A 17,585-nucleotide genomic window follows, 5' to 3' on the forward strand; every position below is an offset into this window, starting at 1 on the left:
TTAATTAAATTATTATCCTTATTATTTTGCTTTTTATCATGAACTAAAAAGTGAAGGCAATAATTGATTATTTGTTCAATTTCGGATGGATTTTGTAGGATTGCTCTACAGCCGTTGGATCTTGGTAAGAGTGATTAAGATTAGTACAAATTTGTTTTTTGGGGAGGGTAACGATTAGTACAAAGTTGCTGTGCTGCACATAAAAAACTCATCGCTCGTTAATGATTGGTTCCTCTCATAGTTTTGATTGAAAGATGATTATTTCATGCGAGCTTTGTTCTATGAAAGGTCGTACTTCTGATAAATTAACGATGGCGACTTGTACGTAGTTCATATGATTAGTCCATGTCAAACGGTACAATTCATTGCTTTGAACTAACTTTTTTCTCCCTATCATAAAAAAATTATAATTGTTCTAAAATTTTTATTAAAATTAATCATAATCAACTGAAAAAGGTTTGATACTGTGATGGTTGATTTTTTTTTTTTTTAGTTTTTATTAAGATTTTATAAGAAATTTTTATAGTAAAAATTTACTTATGATAGTATTTTTAAGTAAATTTAATTATTTATAAGCAAATGATTTATATAAAATTATGAAATGAAATATGTTATGATATCAAGCAATGCAAGTAGGCGGCAGTGGCCTGTAATATATATGCACTTTTCTATGGTTTTTTTTTTTTTTTAATTTCAATCAAATAAGGAGAAATAATGAAGTGGGGCAAAATGTTGCATGCCACTATAAATATAAATACCTTTTCTTTTTTATTTTTATTATTTTTTAACTTGGGTGCACAAGCGAGCTAGTCACTGCAGAGGCTTTTGTCATTTACAAGCAGACAGGAGCAATAATGGCAAAATATTGTTCCTTCAGCTTATAGAAGGGGACCCGGACCCCCCCTTACAGCCCCCACCCTTAACCCTGCAAAGCCAAGGCCATTTCCTGCTCCCTGCCATGAAAGGGCCACACTTTTTATCATTTTACTGTGCAAACCTCCCCTTTCTTCCTTTGTATATATACAGTTTTCATGAGTCTGCTGTGTGGGCTCAAATAACCAGCAAGATTCATTCAGTCGTGACGCATCGCGATTTGTGGGCATGCTATGTGTAAGATAAAACAATCGTGCAATCAGTCGTATACAGTAGTAGTACTAATAGAGATTGGGTCTACGCCCGAGTGGTCGACGGAGAAATTCCTCCCATGCTCACCCTGTCTCGAATCCCCTAACTGCAACAAAAACAATATCAAGCCTTTGTCCCACTACGTACATCAATCCCCTATATCTGATATTATAATATACTATGATCATATTTGAATTTAAAATAGGAGAGGACAAAAAATACCTGATCTGCAGCTCTGGCCTCAGTGGTCAGGGGCTGGAGAGAGGACTGGATGTGAGAAACAATAATATTTACTATTATTTTTCTTAAATTCCTTCTTGATTGATCGAAAGAAAGCCATTTAATCAAAATTAACATAGTCTAGCTAATAATAATATACTCTTGTGGTAAAAAGAAAATAACAAAAGGCACTTTTAAGAAAATTTCTGGCTGAATAATGTGGTCACTGTCGCCTGAGAGTGTAGCAAGCATGCATGAAAAGAAGCAGGCAAAGCTGATGCCATCACCTCTGACTGTATTTTTATAACTTATTTGGCTTTCAGTGCATGCCATGAGAGTTCCCTATTGCTTTCCTCATCTCCTTATTCCTTTCTTTCTTAAAAATAATTTAAATAAACATTATTCTTAGCTTTTATTTCAAAAGCGTAAAGATCAATATTATATACTAGCCATTAGTTAATTTAAATGATAATTAAAAATCTTATAAATTATTATAAAAATTTGGGAGACTGAGAATTAATCACCAATAGCAAAATTAATTGCTCTTCGATCAGCATTTAATTTCTTTTTCTTAAGACAAAGTGATAGTATTATAGCAGCTAGCTAGAAGCTGGCCGGACATGCAATGATTGATTACTGGAGAAGAAAAACTAAGAAAAATAAGTAGAAATAGTTAAAGGAATGTCATAACATAAAGTTTTATATATGGGGCATCTACTTTTCCATTGGGGAGAAGCAATTCTCCAAACAAACAAGCTCATGCCTGAAAGCGAATCTTTTATTAATAATATGCTGTGGGTTCCTACCTCTCCTCTTCCCGTTGATGTCCAAATAGTTCATATTCCAACTTATTTTACCATCCAAAATTTACTAAAATATTTGATAATTGACATTCATAACATATTATATATTAACCAAAATAAATCTTAAATTCAACAATTAATTAATTTCTCAAATATATAGAATCAACATTTTTTTTTTTTTGAAATATGTTGATTTAGGCTTCGTTTGGGATGGCTTTCTTGCTGCTTCTTAAAACAGATTTTTTGTGCTAAAAAGTTACTTTAAGAAGCTATAAGAAAGTCATCCCAAATGAAATCTTAGACTTTATTTAAAGCATCATTTTTTTGTTGTTTAAAGTAGTTTTTTAAAAAGCAGTAAGAAAGCCATCTCAATCAAAATCTTAGAGTCTATTTGGACTAATTTTCTCATTGTTTTATTTTTTAGGCAATAACTATAATTTTATTTGGTTGCTATTTTCTGCAGTTTTTTTTTTTTGCAACTTTTAAGAAATCAATTGTGCACATCCATAAAAAGATTAGAGCTGTTAAATTAAAATCATATGCATATATACTCTGAATAACCTTCATTCATACATAAAGAAGGCAGCGAAATAAAATCAAGGCTTCGTTTGTGACAATTTTTTTATTTCTTCTTAAAATAAAGTTTTAGTACAAATTTTATATTTTTTTACTAAAACTTTTTTTTAAAAAGCAATAAAAAAACCGTAGCCAACGAAGCCCAACTGACGAACAAGTTGGTGAAATTCTAAATGAGATCAACCCAAAGCATCATTCCACACTAACCAAAAATAAAAGAAGACAAAACCCACAAAAAAAAAAAAAAAAAAAAGGGAAAGAATTTATACTTGCAGCAGCTGCCTGTTTCCAGCCTGAGGAATAATCAAAGGATCCATATCCGAAATCAACAAAGCTGCTTCTCTCTTCGCACCACCGCTCCCCTCAATATTCTCCATCATTTCATCATCACCGTCCCCTTTATTCTTCTCCTGAGTCTTTTGAACCGACGGGGTGGGTAACTCCGTCAATTCACCCGCCTTCGCCACCTCCGCAACCCAGTCCATCCTCACCAATACCCAGCCCATCCACACCGCACAAGTGGCTTGCGCCGCTAACAACCCAACCCACAACCCGATAAACCCAAAACCGACAACAAAACCCATTAAGACCGCCACCGGCGTCCCCACCAAATAAAAGGACCCGAAATTAATATTGGCTCCCGTCGTCGGCCTCGCACTTCCCCTCAGCACTCCGCAGCCCGTCGTCTGCGGACAGTTCCCCAATTCACATAATCCTGCAATTGGCAAAGCCGCCGCCGTCAGCTCCAAAATCTCTCTATCTCTCGTGAACATTTTCCCCCAGCGATTCCGCACGGCGGATGTGAAGGCCATGGCGGCAATCCCAAGAACGAATGCGGATGAAATGGCCACTGAAGCCGCTATGCGGGCATTCCTCGGCCGGCCGGCGCCCAACTCGTTTCCGACGCGTGTCGATACGGCGAGACTGAGAGACGATGGGAAGACGTAAACGAGAGAAGTGGTTTGGATCAGAATTCCCATGGAAGCCACGGCGGCCTGCGGGCGGGATAATAGCCCGCATAGAAGAATCATCAGCTCATACCACCACCATTCTAAGCAGACGGAAGCGCAGCTCGGGAGAGAAAGACGGAGAAGCCCGGCCCAACCACGGAATGCGTCTGGGCCGGGCCGGACCCAAACGGCGCGATGCGGGCCCGGGACAAACAAGACGAAGAAGAGAAGGCAGATGACGGTGTTAAGATTTGTCCATGCCATCGCAAAAGCGACCCCGGCGACGCCCATACGGAGGCGGATGACGAGGAAGTAGTTGAGAGGGATGTGGACGGCGACGGAGGCGGCGGAGCAGGCGGCGACGGGGAGAGTGAGGTTCTGAGAACGGAGGTAGATGCGGAGAGGGTGTAGGAAGGAAAGGAAGAGGAGGTCGGGAATAGCGGCGGTGGCAAAGGTGGCGGCGACGGTGGAGATGGAGTCGTCTTGGTTCAGCCAAAGCAGGATTCGGCGGATATTGAGCCAGAGGAAGGAGATGGGGAGGGAGGCGACGAGGAGGAGGAGAATCGTACGGTGGAGAGTGAGGCTTAGAAGATGGCGGCGGCGTGCGCCAAAGGCTTGGCCGCAAATGGGTTCCATGCCCATGGCTAGCCCGGAGAGGACCGAGTAGCCGGTGATGTTGGTGAAGCCGATGGAGAGAGATCCGCCGGCGAGTTGAAGTTCCCCGAGGTAGCCGAGGAAGAGCATGGAGATCATTGCTCGGGAGTAGAGAACCAAACCGGTGACGGCGGTGGGGAAGCAGATTTTGCCTATGGCGCCCATTTCTGAAAATATCTGCAGTATATATAAATATTTACATAAGTAAAAGACATGCATGAAATGATATGTAAATGTACGTACGTGGAATATAACTAATATTAGCGACTGTGAACATAATAAAAAAAAGGGTGGGATTTTTATATACAGTGGGAAATAATTCGAAGTACCTCCGAGGAGGAAGGAGGGCGGTGGAGGTCGTCATGGTCGTCCTGGAGAGGAGGAGCGGGATTTAACATATGTAGATATGGAGACGAGAGGAGGAGGAGGAAGAGGGTTAAAGGTTGGATTTTGCGGGAGTAGCAATGGAGATTTTTATGTGAATTTTTGAGAATGGGGGAGTTTAGAAGAGAGGTTGGTGGTTTGATTGAGTAATTTTTGATTTGAATGTTGGCTGATGGGAAGAAAGAGTGGAAGTGTGGCGCGTATTTATAGTGGGCGTGAGTGGATTTTTTATTTATTTTTTATTTATTGACACGTGTCGGATGATGGGAGAGTCGGTGGAGTTTTCAATAGTGGGGTTACTGTGGGGTGGGGGTGCATGCAATTGATGGGGTAGCAGAGGATAACTTTGTTTTAATCTAACTTTAGTTTGAAGATAACTCGGATGGTTGGTTTTAATAAGTCGACCATTGATACTTTTCTTTTTTTTAAAGTTTGTGAAAAATATAAATTAATCCATATTTTTCATTATTTTTAGGAATCTTTAGTGCTAGAAAATTTCTGAAGAAAATAGTAAGAAAATTATATAAGAGAAAACTTTAGTAATATATTTTGATGATTTTTGGTGAGCTTTACTATTTAATCAACAAAATTATTGACTAACGTTGGTTAATGTGGCATCATTTTTAATGCAGATCTGACGTCCTGAGTGAAGCATTATTCTTTTTTAATTGTTTCCAACAATTCTAATTTTACTGCAAAATAAATATAATTAATTCCATCATTAATTTCTTAAAATTTTTCTTCTTAAATATGTTCCACTAAATATGTAGAAAACCCCGAATATAGGTCTGAAAGGAATGACTGTTAGCAGAATTTTTATAGGAGATTAGAGCTCCTACTGATTAATTTAGAAAAATTGCCTCCAAAAGGACCACTCTTTGGTGCAATTTTCTCAAATTTAGGCTCCTTCGAGAAAACAATTATTACGTCATCTGACCGGATGTAGAGCTACGTTTGGCCGCCAATAATATGTCGCAACGTGCTATTACTTTTTACTGCGCGGCCCGACTACTTGACCCGGACCGGAACCCGGGAATGCTATGTACGTATTGCTAGGTAAAAACTAGGTACAACTCGGTATTTGCTCGGTATTACTAGGTATTGTTTGACAAAAACGAGAAATACCGCTTTGTGAAGACCAATACCGAGTAATACAGAGTAATACCGAGTTGTACCTAGTTTTTCTAGAAAAACTCCGTACAACTCGGTATTGCTCGGTATTGCTCGGTATTTGCTAGGTATTGCTCGGTATTGGTTATTGCCGAGCAAAATCGACCAATACCGAGCAATACCTAGCAAAATCGAGAAATACCGAGTAATCCTGGGTCCGTTCCAGGTCGGGTTGTCGGGACGCGCGGTAAATAGTGAGAACGCGTGGCGGGATTCTACTGGCGGCCGAAAGTAGAGCTACGTCCTGTTACCGGACCAAATAAAAGTTCCCTTCGAGATTGAGAAATCATACACTTTGATGATAATCATTAATGGAGTTTCCACAAGAAGTCAAGTTCCTTTGGGCTTCAGCTCCACAACTCATTGACAATTACCCAGAAGGAAAATAGATATGAGATTATTGGTTTTGAATAGTACTTGAAATTTACTCATATTTTGATCGAAATATTTTTGACTCTTGATAAAAATTATTTGAATCTTTTTAGGAGCTTGTTTAATTCCTTTCTAAGATTTGAACATTGGTCGAAGAAGTTTCAACACAAAGAAAAATGAAGGGAAAAAAAAAAAATGCATTGATCAAACTCCTAAAAAATTTGGATCAATACTCCTAGAGTATTGTTCAAATTACTTATAATAAGGTTGATTAACATTCCATTATTTGTTGAAATTTCAAGCAAAGTTCACATTTATTGCTTGTTTTACATTTAGAGCTTAGAGTTTGAAGCAAAATTTTTTTTATCGATTAAAAAAAAGTTTCAACTATTTCATATATATATTTTAATATATCTTATAAGAATCTTATTCAAATCGTGTGCGAACATTGATAACTTCTCTTTTGCTTGAATTAGGCTAATTTTATTCATTAGAGTTTAAACAATTTTCGACCATGAATAATATTTTTATCACATAGGATCTCAAATTTAGTCGACACTCATTCAAATCAATATAGATCTTGATTGATTATACATTTGACATTTATGTTTTAGAAATATATGGATTCTTTTTAAATTTTTATTTGATTTGTTGAATGCATTAGCTCGACCTAAAACTTTAATTTTTAACTTTTGAGTAAAAAATTTTCAAATACATTTAAAATTTTCCCATCATGCATGTGATTATTTTTTTTAAAATTAAATTCAAATTAGAAATTATAACTATTTTATTTCATTCAAATTTACTATAGTATTATACTAATAATTTAATTTAATGAGAAATAAAATAGGTGCATTATAAATTATTTTTTTAATAATTTATATGTAGGGTTAAAAGCATTCATACATTTTTTTTAAAAAACCAAAAAACACAATTTTATTCAAAAAGTAAGGGAGTACAACACCAATCGGACAACAGCTCAATCGACAAAATAGCAAGATACAAGGCAAGACAACAAAATCGGAGAAAAATATATAGAGCAGGATAAGAATCCCAAACGGACTAAGTCACATGGGACTTCAGCTCATCGTTAGACATAACAGAAATAGGAATATTAACAAAAGTGGCATTGCCCTCCGAGGCAGCATTAGGAGATAAATCAGATTGAACATTAACAAGTAAATTCAAAGCCAAATTAACAGACGAAGAAACAACATCTTGTTCCACATAATCCAAAGGAGAGAATCGGCCACCACAACCAACCAAAGCATGGATTGAAAAAATAGGGAGGTCAGAAGACACAACATCGCCATAATTTACATCCAAAGCAAATCTCTCGGCACAACCATAGCATTCGCACAAGACAAAATTATCTTTAAGGTTAATACCATAATTATTTTTGATCAATTCTCCTACCTCACACACTACAAGAAATTTAGGTATTACTATCGGCTATTACAGGTGGTCCGCCGGTATTAACCGGCAGTGTCTAATAAACCACCGCCGGAAGTTCACTACAGTCACCAGTAATACATGTGGTTCTAACGGCGGTAATCCACCGGTGATTAACCGGTAGTCGTCTGCAGTCCACCGGCAGTGATACGACAATTTGACGGCCAATAAGCTGCCGGTGATTAACCGGCGGTCACCGGCGTTATGATCACCGGAAATTACAGGCCGTTCCTGCCACCGGAAAGCCACTGGTGATTAAAATCGTCGAAAACAGACCACTCGAATTAGTTTCCTACGCGGTTTATTCTGACGGTTTTTGGACCGCCGAAAAACTACCAATAATTTACTAAACCACCGATAAAACCTGAATTTCCTGTAGTAACAAGCACAAAATTGAGGAACCGAGGAAACAAGGTCCTCCTAAACCACAACAGAATCAACATAAACTAAATTAAACTTAAGAAGAACAATATTATCCCCCAAATAGTCATCAGCACTCCCCGCCACATTCTATTTAGTTCCCAACTCCATAGGGATATCAACCACAACAATCGCACTCCCCCCATTGAGAATATGCACAACATGGGACAAAGAGGGGGGGGGGGGGGGGGGGGGGGGGGGAGGAATGATTCAAAATAGGTTTAGAATTAATAGGGTTATTATTAGATAGACGAGTCGAAGGATGAGGACGACAATTCCCAACCACATGACCGATACATTTATATGAAGCATAAAAGGGTGGGAATTCTTCTATAACCACTTGCTACACATAACCCATCTTCTCAAGACCTAACCAAACCTTGTACGGGAAAGTTTTAGTGATATCAAACTCCACCAACACACAAGCCACTGAAGACCCATAGCTAACAGAAGTGGCATAATCAATTTTCAACGGTTTGCCAAAAATAGAACCCAAACCGTGAAGAATACAGGGAGAGTAGAGATGAGGACACAGCTGCAGAAAAGAAATCCAAATCGGGATCACCGACTATGCAACACCAACAACAAAAAGAGGAGACCACTTGGTAAGTTTCATGTAACAATTATACACAAGATAGGATCTATGACAAAAAATCATACAGTAATCAAAATCATTAATCAACTTGATCAATATATGCGATGGATCAAGCAGGGTGACCGAAACCTCTCAATTGAGCTTAAGATTGAAGAAGAATCTTCGAATGGAATAAAGAGAGGGGCGTTTCGAGGGAAAGAAACCAAGGAAAAATGAAACGGAACAACCAAAGCTTGGATTTCCTGCTCCAAAATCCACAGGGAAGGCAAGACGCAAAAGGAGGATGTCTTAAGATTCGAAATGTTAGCAACAGAAGAAGATCCCGTAAGAGCTTCCAAAAACGAACACGATTTAATCAAACCCTCTTAAAAATCTGGGTCGCACAGGCGATTCGACGCCATTTCGGCACATGCCGGAGAAGGAAAATGAAAACAAAGCCAAAAACCAAAGAGAAACACCAGCAAAGGAAGAGAGAACTTCCTTGGAAATCACCAAGATCACCGGCACTACCAAGGGGGAAGCCCCAGCAGGGCGAGGGAAAATTTCTTGAGCTGTCTCTAACCTCTTTTTTTGGCTTATTGGTTGGGTAGGCCATTGTATACCTACAACATAAGAGCATTCATACATAAATTTGCTTATTGGTTGGGTAGGCCATTGTATTTTTTTTTTCCTTAAAATTAATTAATTATTTATTTTCTTTTTATAGAGAGAGTGGTGAAGAAGACACGCTTTTATGGTAAGCCCCAAGATTATCTGTGAGTGGAGAATTTTGAGCTTCATAACATGACGCTCTGATTGGATGTTAATTTCAACGCCGAATATTGCCGAGCAATACCGAGTTGTACCGAGTTTTTTCTAGGAAAAACTCGGTACAACTTTTGTATAACTCGGTATTGAGTCTTCACGTGATGGTATTCCTCATTATTGTTTGGTATTGCTCGATATTTCTCATTTTTTAGCACGATTTGGCCTCCGACCGGACGTTCCTCTACGTCCGGTCGGAGGACGTAATAATTGTTCCTTAAATAGATCCTTAATTTGTGATTTTTATTGATATAAAAATATCTTTCATATTTTATTTTATTTTATTTTTTACATTTATCCTCTTTGTAATTTGATAAAGATACGAGAAGCTAAAATATTTATAAACATAATTTTAGTTAATATATGAAAGCATAAATAGAGCCATAGTCTTCAACAATCTTGTTTCTTCCTACTTGAGACTGCCACAGTTTTCAACTTTCTTTTTTTGAATTGACCTCTCCCACTTTGCCTCTACTAATTATCTTTGATGAATGGTTCTCCAAAAATGGAATAAACTTTATTGTTTCTCTAACCTCTCCATGCCTTAATAAAGCTCCACTGCCGAAGCAAATTATTATAATCTTTTCCTTAAGAATAAATTTATAGCTAATGCTTATTATCTTCATCACCATTTTGTAAGTTTTTTTTTTAAAGAAAAAAAAAATCAGAATACTTTCATAAAGAATTGGTCAAATTAAAATTTAACATAATATATAAATAATTAATTAAAATATATATTACATTCATATCAACATTTTATATTTAATATATTCTGACATAATTTTTCGTCTTTTCTTATAATTTTATCCCAACTCTTTCCAAAGAACAATTGGGCTGTTCTGAATCAGGAAGCAAGTAAAAAAGAGTAAAGATAAAGATAAGAAACCAATTTATAGAGGACCATCTATTTATATATTTTATTAGCACAAGTGGAAACCCAACGTTTTCTTCACATGTTTTCACAATGGCAACCATGTAATATTTTGCAACCAAATCTACTAAAAATGCTACTGAGGTTTCGTTTGGGACTGTTTTCTTACTGCTTCTAAAATCAGTTTTTTAGTACAAAAATTACTTGAAAGCTGGTTTAAGAAACAGTAAGAAAACCGTCCCAAACGAAGCCTGATACTTTAATTCTAGTATAACAAGAACATGAATCCTTCCACAAAATTTTACTCTTATTAATTTCTACCATGGTAAGCAGGTGGGGGAAGGGAGGGCACGTGCAGTGAATAATAATAGTTTCCACTTAATCCTGGATGGTGAAAAAGGATATATGGTAGTGAGAAGAGGCAGCAGTTGGAAGATAGGGAACACACACCACACAATCCAAACATGCCACAGTAAAGACCACTTGTTCGTTGCACCCCTTTTTACAGCACGCCTGAGAGGAGAGGTCAGCCTCTCCTGGCCTCTGCTGCACCAATGGCAGCATCAAAAACACAACTGTGCCACATGAAATGACCATTTCTATCTCTATCTCCATCTAAAATCTATCTTTCTCTCTCTTCATCTTCTCCCTCAATCTCATCCACAACAGCAATCCCATCAGTACGTAGGAGGCTTGTCAACTTCTATAATAGTGGTGCTATTGTGAAGCAGGTGAACCTGCCAAAGGATGAGCTGATAAAAACCCATAAAAATGTCAGTAAACACGTGTCCATCCAGCTGAGGTGGGGGGACTCCCATACTGCCACTGAAAGACAATCTATAAAAGGATACGGACAGAAAAAGCTATACATGTACATATATATATATATTTATTTATATTTATATTTTACCTGCAGCTCTGTCACAAGCTTTCACTGGAAGAGGAAAAGAGAATCCATAGCTTTACTAGTGTGGTCCATACTGCACTGCACACATATTCATATATATATATATATTCAACATTATAAGATATATGACCTAAATCATTCAATATATATAACCACAAAGAGTTATAGTAATGAAGGTGGAGGTGGAATGGAAAAGGATTAGATGGAAGAACATTAAATGCAAGGACGTACTTGGGTGGATGGAGAAGAGCAAGCTACTACTGTGTTTCTTTGTCACCGTATGTTCTTAGGTGAGACAAACGCACACTTCTATGATGTTGTAGAACAAATATGCTCATGGCGTGATAGGGTCCATAGTCTGGCTGTATTTGAGCTATAAAGCATGTTTGTATATATGGAAAATGGGTCTCAATGGTATAATCATTTAAACAATTAGTATACCATAACACTTCAACAAATTAGGGACATAAATTTTCCATAGGGGTGCACAGGCGTACGTTGTAGTATCCAAAGAGAAAAACTAACACTATTTCTTGTGATAAAAAAAGAAAAAAAAAAAAAAAAAGCTTTGCCAATGTAGATTCGGATCCTTCAATCTGCAAGGGCTTATTTGGTTGAGCCACCCATTTATATAAAGAAGGTAATGCCAGAAAGTTGCTTTATGAGGCAGTTTCATTATAAAAATCGCTCAGGCTTTATTTACCAAAATGAGATGCATCTACTTTAATTTGCAGCAGCTTTCTTTTGTGCAATCTTAATTGGGTAAAAAAATTTGAGCTGTCTTTTGAAAGAATTAGTTTCATAATGAAGTTTTTATGCACCTTTTGACAATGTTTTGCTTGTTGTTTTCTGTGTTTAGTAAGCAAATGTTTTTATTTGGATAAAATTATATTCAGATTGGGATCTAAATTGCTCTAAGAATTGTGATTGTTTGATAAAATATAATTGTGCAAAGATGAAAGTTGATTGCATGACAAATGAATATCATTACAAATTTTTGAGCAATCACAATAAAATACCATAACAAATCTTAGTTAATATAAAAATCATTTTCACCATCATCAGTAGTCTTATCTGAACTATCTTGATTAGCTATTGACTTTATTATTTATCATTCTCCATTTATACTCATGGTGCTCTATCAGTGATGTTAAACTTATTCTTTGCACATCATTAGTCTTATCCCAACTATCTAAAGACAATACTCTCTCTTTTTTAATCTTCCAACAATAATTTTATCCATCCATCCATCTAATTACTTTAATTATTTATTCATTTTACTTAATATGTAACTAATAGAAAATTAGATAAGAAAATTAAAATCTATAAAATTATATTTTAATGAGAAGCTACATAGATTAAAGTTCTGAAAATATGTTTTTCAGCTTTTAAACAACATGACTTTCTCATGCTTCTCTCCAAACACTATAAAAATGCTTATGTTGTTCAAGTAATCAGAGTCAAGAAAACTATGCCAAGCGGAGCCTTCAAGTTCCTTTATAAAAAAAACTATCCTAAGGCCCCATAATGAAAAAGATAAGCTCAATTAAAGCAACCTTAAAGAAATTCATGAACAACTAAAAAGGTCAGCATTGATGTCAAACAGGCAAAAATGTAGTTGCTTATGTTCACGTAATCTAGCTAACTTGTACTAAAAGCTGACTAATCGACAAAATTACTCACAGATCATTCTCAATGGAAACTTAGAAACAAAGACTCCAAAAAGATTAAAAATAAATAAAAAAAATACAGTGCCACTTGAAGTTCCACAGGATGAGAAGATGGTCAAAATGATCATAGAATGACTAAATTTGTGGAGTTAAATGACTAAATTAAACAAATTTAGACACTTGAGACTAAATTGACTCTAAGCAAATAATCCAAAGGCCACTTTCACCTTTAATTCATCTCCATAATCTGTTAGCTATAAAACTTTTGCATGATTGTCCTGAAGATTCTTAAAGTAATTTCAATTTCTGATTCACTGGACAGCAGCAAAAAAAAAAAAGGGATCTGACATAGTAATTGTGTTAGCAATTTCAATAATTACCTTGTGAAATGGAAGTTCTAGCAAAAAAATGGCCCAGGTCTTTTACGGAAGTAAATAATATATTGATATATAAGGCTGTAGCAGCATTAGGAATTCAGAAGCACAAGTGGCCCGTCCCCAGTCAGGAATTTATTCCAAGATTCTGATGCAAGAACATTTAAGGGCAGCCCACAAAAATCAAAGCTTACAGCAACTAAGCCAGCAGGATGTCCACATCAAGGCATCAATCAAGCACATCCTTATCACTTGTAGGCCACCAAGACATCTAACCAAACTACCATAGCAGGCATAAATGGCAAGGATGGTATTCCAGCATATTGACACCAGGACATCTACCCAAACTACCATAGCAGGCTTAAATGGCAAGGATGGTATTCCAGCATATTGAACAAAATAAATGAAGGCTAAATATGACTGATAAACTATACCATTAAGCCAACTTCCAGTAGAATTTGTTTGCGTTAATCTCAAGTGGGGCTAGATTGTGACCATCACTAACAGATTTGGACACCAAATTAAAAAGATAAATTCTAAGCGCTTACGGAAAGTAGAAGCTGATGCTCTTTGAGCTTATCAATATACCAAACTTTATGATGAGGAAAACAACAGTTTTCCAGAAGTTTTGCATCGAAGTAGATAACTTTCTGTAATGGCACCATTGATCGCTCTATCCTAATATCCTTAAATTTACTTACTAATTTAAGCAGTTGATTGAATCTCCTCGTGAGAGCTTATCTTTGATTATTGAACTTGTGGGAAGTCAAGTCAGGTCATGGATTCAAAAACCCTTTTAGCACAGCACATGGAGTATAATTCGAGAACCCTTTATGAAGATGATCTACTCTTTATCAAGACACTACATAGAGAGTTTGGTCAGCCATGGTTTCAAGCATGAATTTGACAAAACTTCCAACCATGTTTGTGCTGTGGAAGCAATGCAGCAAGAAAAACAGAGAACTAAAGAACAGTGACGGGGACATCAGATTTCGACACGTGTACCATCGCCGGCGGCGCAGATCGACGGCTACGATCCAGAGTCTCTATTTCTGATTTATTTACAGCTTATGTCATGCGTACTTTCTTTAGTTTTCCTAGTTTGCCCCTGAGAGCATTGTCTTGCTTTTGTAGCCCTGAGGGCATTTCTGTCTTTTCAGTTTATTTATTTTTGGGCCTCCTTATATGAGGCATCATGTATTGTAATGACTTAGTTTTTGGATGAAATGAAATTTACTACTTGTTCTCTTTGTGAGTTCCTCCCTCCAAGATCTCTTAGTGAGTTCGCCGGAGAAGACTAGATCTCTTTGTGAGTTCTAGTTTTCGTACTAGCTAATCTTGCGGAAATTCAAAGAGAAGACGCTTGAGGTTAGTAAATTTGTAGTCGTCAAATCCCCCATAAAATTCCATCTTTTTTTCTCCCCTTGCCCTTGCCGCCGCCTACTCCAAACAGCCCAAGCCGCCGGCCACCTTCCTTCCCCCCATTTCGCCGGCCAGAAACGCAGCCACCGTCGGCCAGATCCCCGCCGGCCAGCCCAGCCGCCCCTCTTCCCGCCGCCCCCCACCATGAATTCCAGCAATTGAAATTTTATTTCCCTTGAACAAACACCTTCCTAATTGGTGCCCATTCATTAACAAACCCATTAATGAGATTAAAGCCAATTTCAAATTTGAATTCCCTCTCATTTCAAGTTTTGGGAAGTTACTTAAGCCACAATTAAATATGAAATTAAAAAAAAATTCAGATTTAATTCAATTACTTACTTAAACTTGGGCCCCACCTTCATAGCTCCTTAATTTCTCTTCCTCTCCACATATGGCCGGCCCCCTTTATTGGCCTTCTCTCTCCTCCAAATGACATAATTACACCAATAAATCAGCCCAATTTCCTCCCATTGCCGCCCCCATCAATCCCCCGTTGGAATTATTTTGAATTCATCAAATTAATTCCCTCCCCCCTCTTACAAAACTGAAATTATTTCAGATTTCAGCTTTGTTTTTCTTGGGAGCCTTTCTCTAAGCAATCATATCAAGCACTCAAGGCAATTCCCCTCCTCCTACAACCGCCACCTTTTCTCTCTCGCTTCCCAACGCTTTTGCATTCATCCCTCCATGCAAGATGCATGGCGGATCCGGAACTAGAATGGGGACTTGTGTTCGACGCTCACAGCAACCTCGACATCCAACAATCACCGTTCTTCGATGCGGGATTTGATTCCGACGACGATACCGTTGGAGCCTACTTGGATCGGATCCTACCGACCCTCATACACGTCATCGACAAACAACGTCCAGACTCCGAGTGGATCATTGACGGCCACCCACCCGCTCCTCCAAATCCGGTTTCTTCCCCGACGACGAGTCCTCTTGGGATCACTTGTCTACTAGTGGCATCGCTAAGTCTACTTACAATTCTCCTCCGCTAGCCACCACTTTCAAAATGAGTGAAGGACTCCAAGGTGAATGATCTAGATATTAAATTTGGGGCTTTGTTATTTATAGCTATTTGCATTATTTAAATTTTGGTGTTATTTTGTGAGGGTCCTCAACTCTCTACATGTAATTTATTGTCATTGCTTAATCTATCAATGTCTTATTCTTAAACTCAACTTGAGTAAACAAAGAGTTTTGGTAGCAAGCTAAAAGTCATTGCTTCTATTAATTTCTTAAATGCAATTCTTGATTCACCGCATGTTTGTTTCACATCATTTGTGGTATCAAAGCTAGGTTGGATAGGTAATCTCATGCTAAACGTTGTCCTAGTCATTACCTTTCCATTTATTAGCTTGTTTGCTTGCATATCACCACTTAGAAAATTTTTATTCCATCGTGTAGCTGCTGTCCTTTTTAATTCCTGCAGTGATTAGTGGTCTTTGGGAGTCTCTAACTTAAGTCCTAGGTGTTGTCCGCACCTTAGGAGTCTCTCTAAACACTTAGGTTAATGTTCTTAGTTGTGTTAGATTGCTGTCCACTCAAAAACTGCACCATTTAGAGGCATTTAGAGCTTGTCCACACTGTGTATAAGTGCTGTTTCCACTTCAGAACCTACCCTAATCACCAGTGTGACTTCACCCCTTGCTGTAGTTTGCTGTCCACTCCGTTTCAGCTCCATTTAGTGACCTTTAGGAGTGTTAACCTGCGTGTCTCTTTGCTGTCCTTTACCTGTAAACTACCCGTAGCACTCCCCAACCTTAACCAATGGATCCGGAACACATGCAGGTGACTTTAGACCTCATAGTGGGACAACTCGGCACGGTTACACAGCAACTCCGTAACACCCAAACTGATTTAGCTGACTTTAGGAGCCAAACCAGTGACCGGTTAGATAATATTGAGCGTATTGGGAATCCTGCTATCTACACACCTTCGAAACCTCACTCATCTTATGGCGAGGATCACAGAATCGATCATGACCAACCCCGAGATCCCGGCCATCCTCGAGACCATTATCGACATAACCCGAGACCCCATCAAGAGCCCATAGGAAACGAGAACCCTTAGAGAGACAACGACGCTCAATTACTAAAGAACTTTAAGATTGATGCCCCGACATACGATGGAACCCTTGACCCTCAGGTTTTCTTGGATTGGCTCAAGTCGATGGATAGCTATTTTAAATGGTACAACATTTCAGAAGCTAGGAAAGTTAGATTCGCTGAAATGAAGCTCACGGGTCGAGCCAACCTATACTGGACTAACTTGGAGAACATGCACGAGGCTCGAGGCGAGCACCCTATCAACGACTGGAGAACTATGAAGCAGGAACTTAGGAGAAAATACCTCCCGCCATCCTACTACCCTAAGCTTCTAGATAAGTGGAATAGACTGACCCAGGGGAGCAAGCCCGTTAAAGATTACATCTCCGCCTTCGACGATTTCCTGATTCATTGCAATGGCGAAGAGTCCGCCACCCCTACACAAATCCTATCCATGTTTAGAGCTGGCCTTAGGAAGATCTTAGAACTGAACTTTTTGCTAGAGGAATTGACACTTTGGAGGCAGCATGCAGCCTAGTACTCGACCTAGAGGAGTCCAAGACCCACTCCCACAATAGGCAGTATGACTCCCGACCAAACCCATACCGAACTTCCACCAGCCAGCCCCAAAACCGACCCACGAACTCGATAGGTAGTCGACCCACTTCTAGTTCAGCTCCACCTCGTCCGGATTCTAAAAGTAAAGCCCCCGAATGCGACACGCCCAAAGCCAATTCGGGAACCAAATGTTATAGGTGTCATG

General features: G+C 38.2%; 1 protein-coding gene and 1 long non-coding RNA gene across 2 annotated transcripts; both read right to left on the reverse strand.

The window, feature by feature from the left end:
* Positions 1 to 2,826: 2,826 nt before the first annotated feature.
* On the reverse strand, positions 2,827 to 4,880 carry LOC110113130 (protein DETOXIFICATION 48). The gene is made up of 2 exons (XM_020845566.2): positions 4,657 to 4,880; positions 2,827 to 4,504 (listed from the first exon to the last, which is right to left on the reverse strand). Exons 1-2 carry the CDS (start codon positions 4,723 to 4,725, stop codon positions 2,987 to 2,989), a joined length of 1,587 nt encoding a protein of 528 aa, XP_020701225.1. The 5' UTR covers positions 4,726 to 4,880; the 3' UTR covers positions 2,827 to 2,986.
* Positions 4,881 to 10,417: 5,537 nt separating this feature from the next.
* LOC110113136 lies at positions 10,418 to 11,793 on the reverse strand. Its single transcript, XR_002305113.2, has 3 exons — positions 11,534 to 11,793; positions 11,306 to 11,380; positions 10,418 to 11,147 (listed from the first exon to the last, which is right to left on the reverse strand). It is a non-coding gene; the product is annotated as an uncharacterized LOC110113136 (long non-coding RNA).
* Positions 11,794 to 17,585: the final 5,792 nt, after the last annotated feature.

This window comes from Dendrobium catenatum, unplaced genomic scaffold (assembly GCF_001605985.2).
Source record: "Dendrobium catenatum unplaced genomic scaffold, ASM160598v2 fragScaff_scaffold_55, whole genome shotgun sequence".
In the NCBI taxonomy this organism is placed as follows: Eukaryota; Viridiplantae; Streptophyta; class Magnoliopsida; order Asparagales; family Orchidaceae; genus Dendrobium; species Dendrobium catenatum.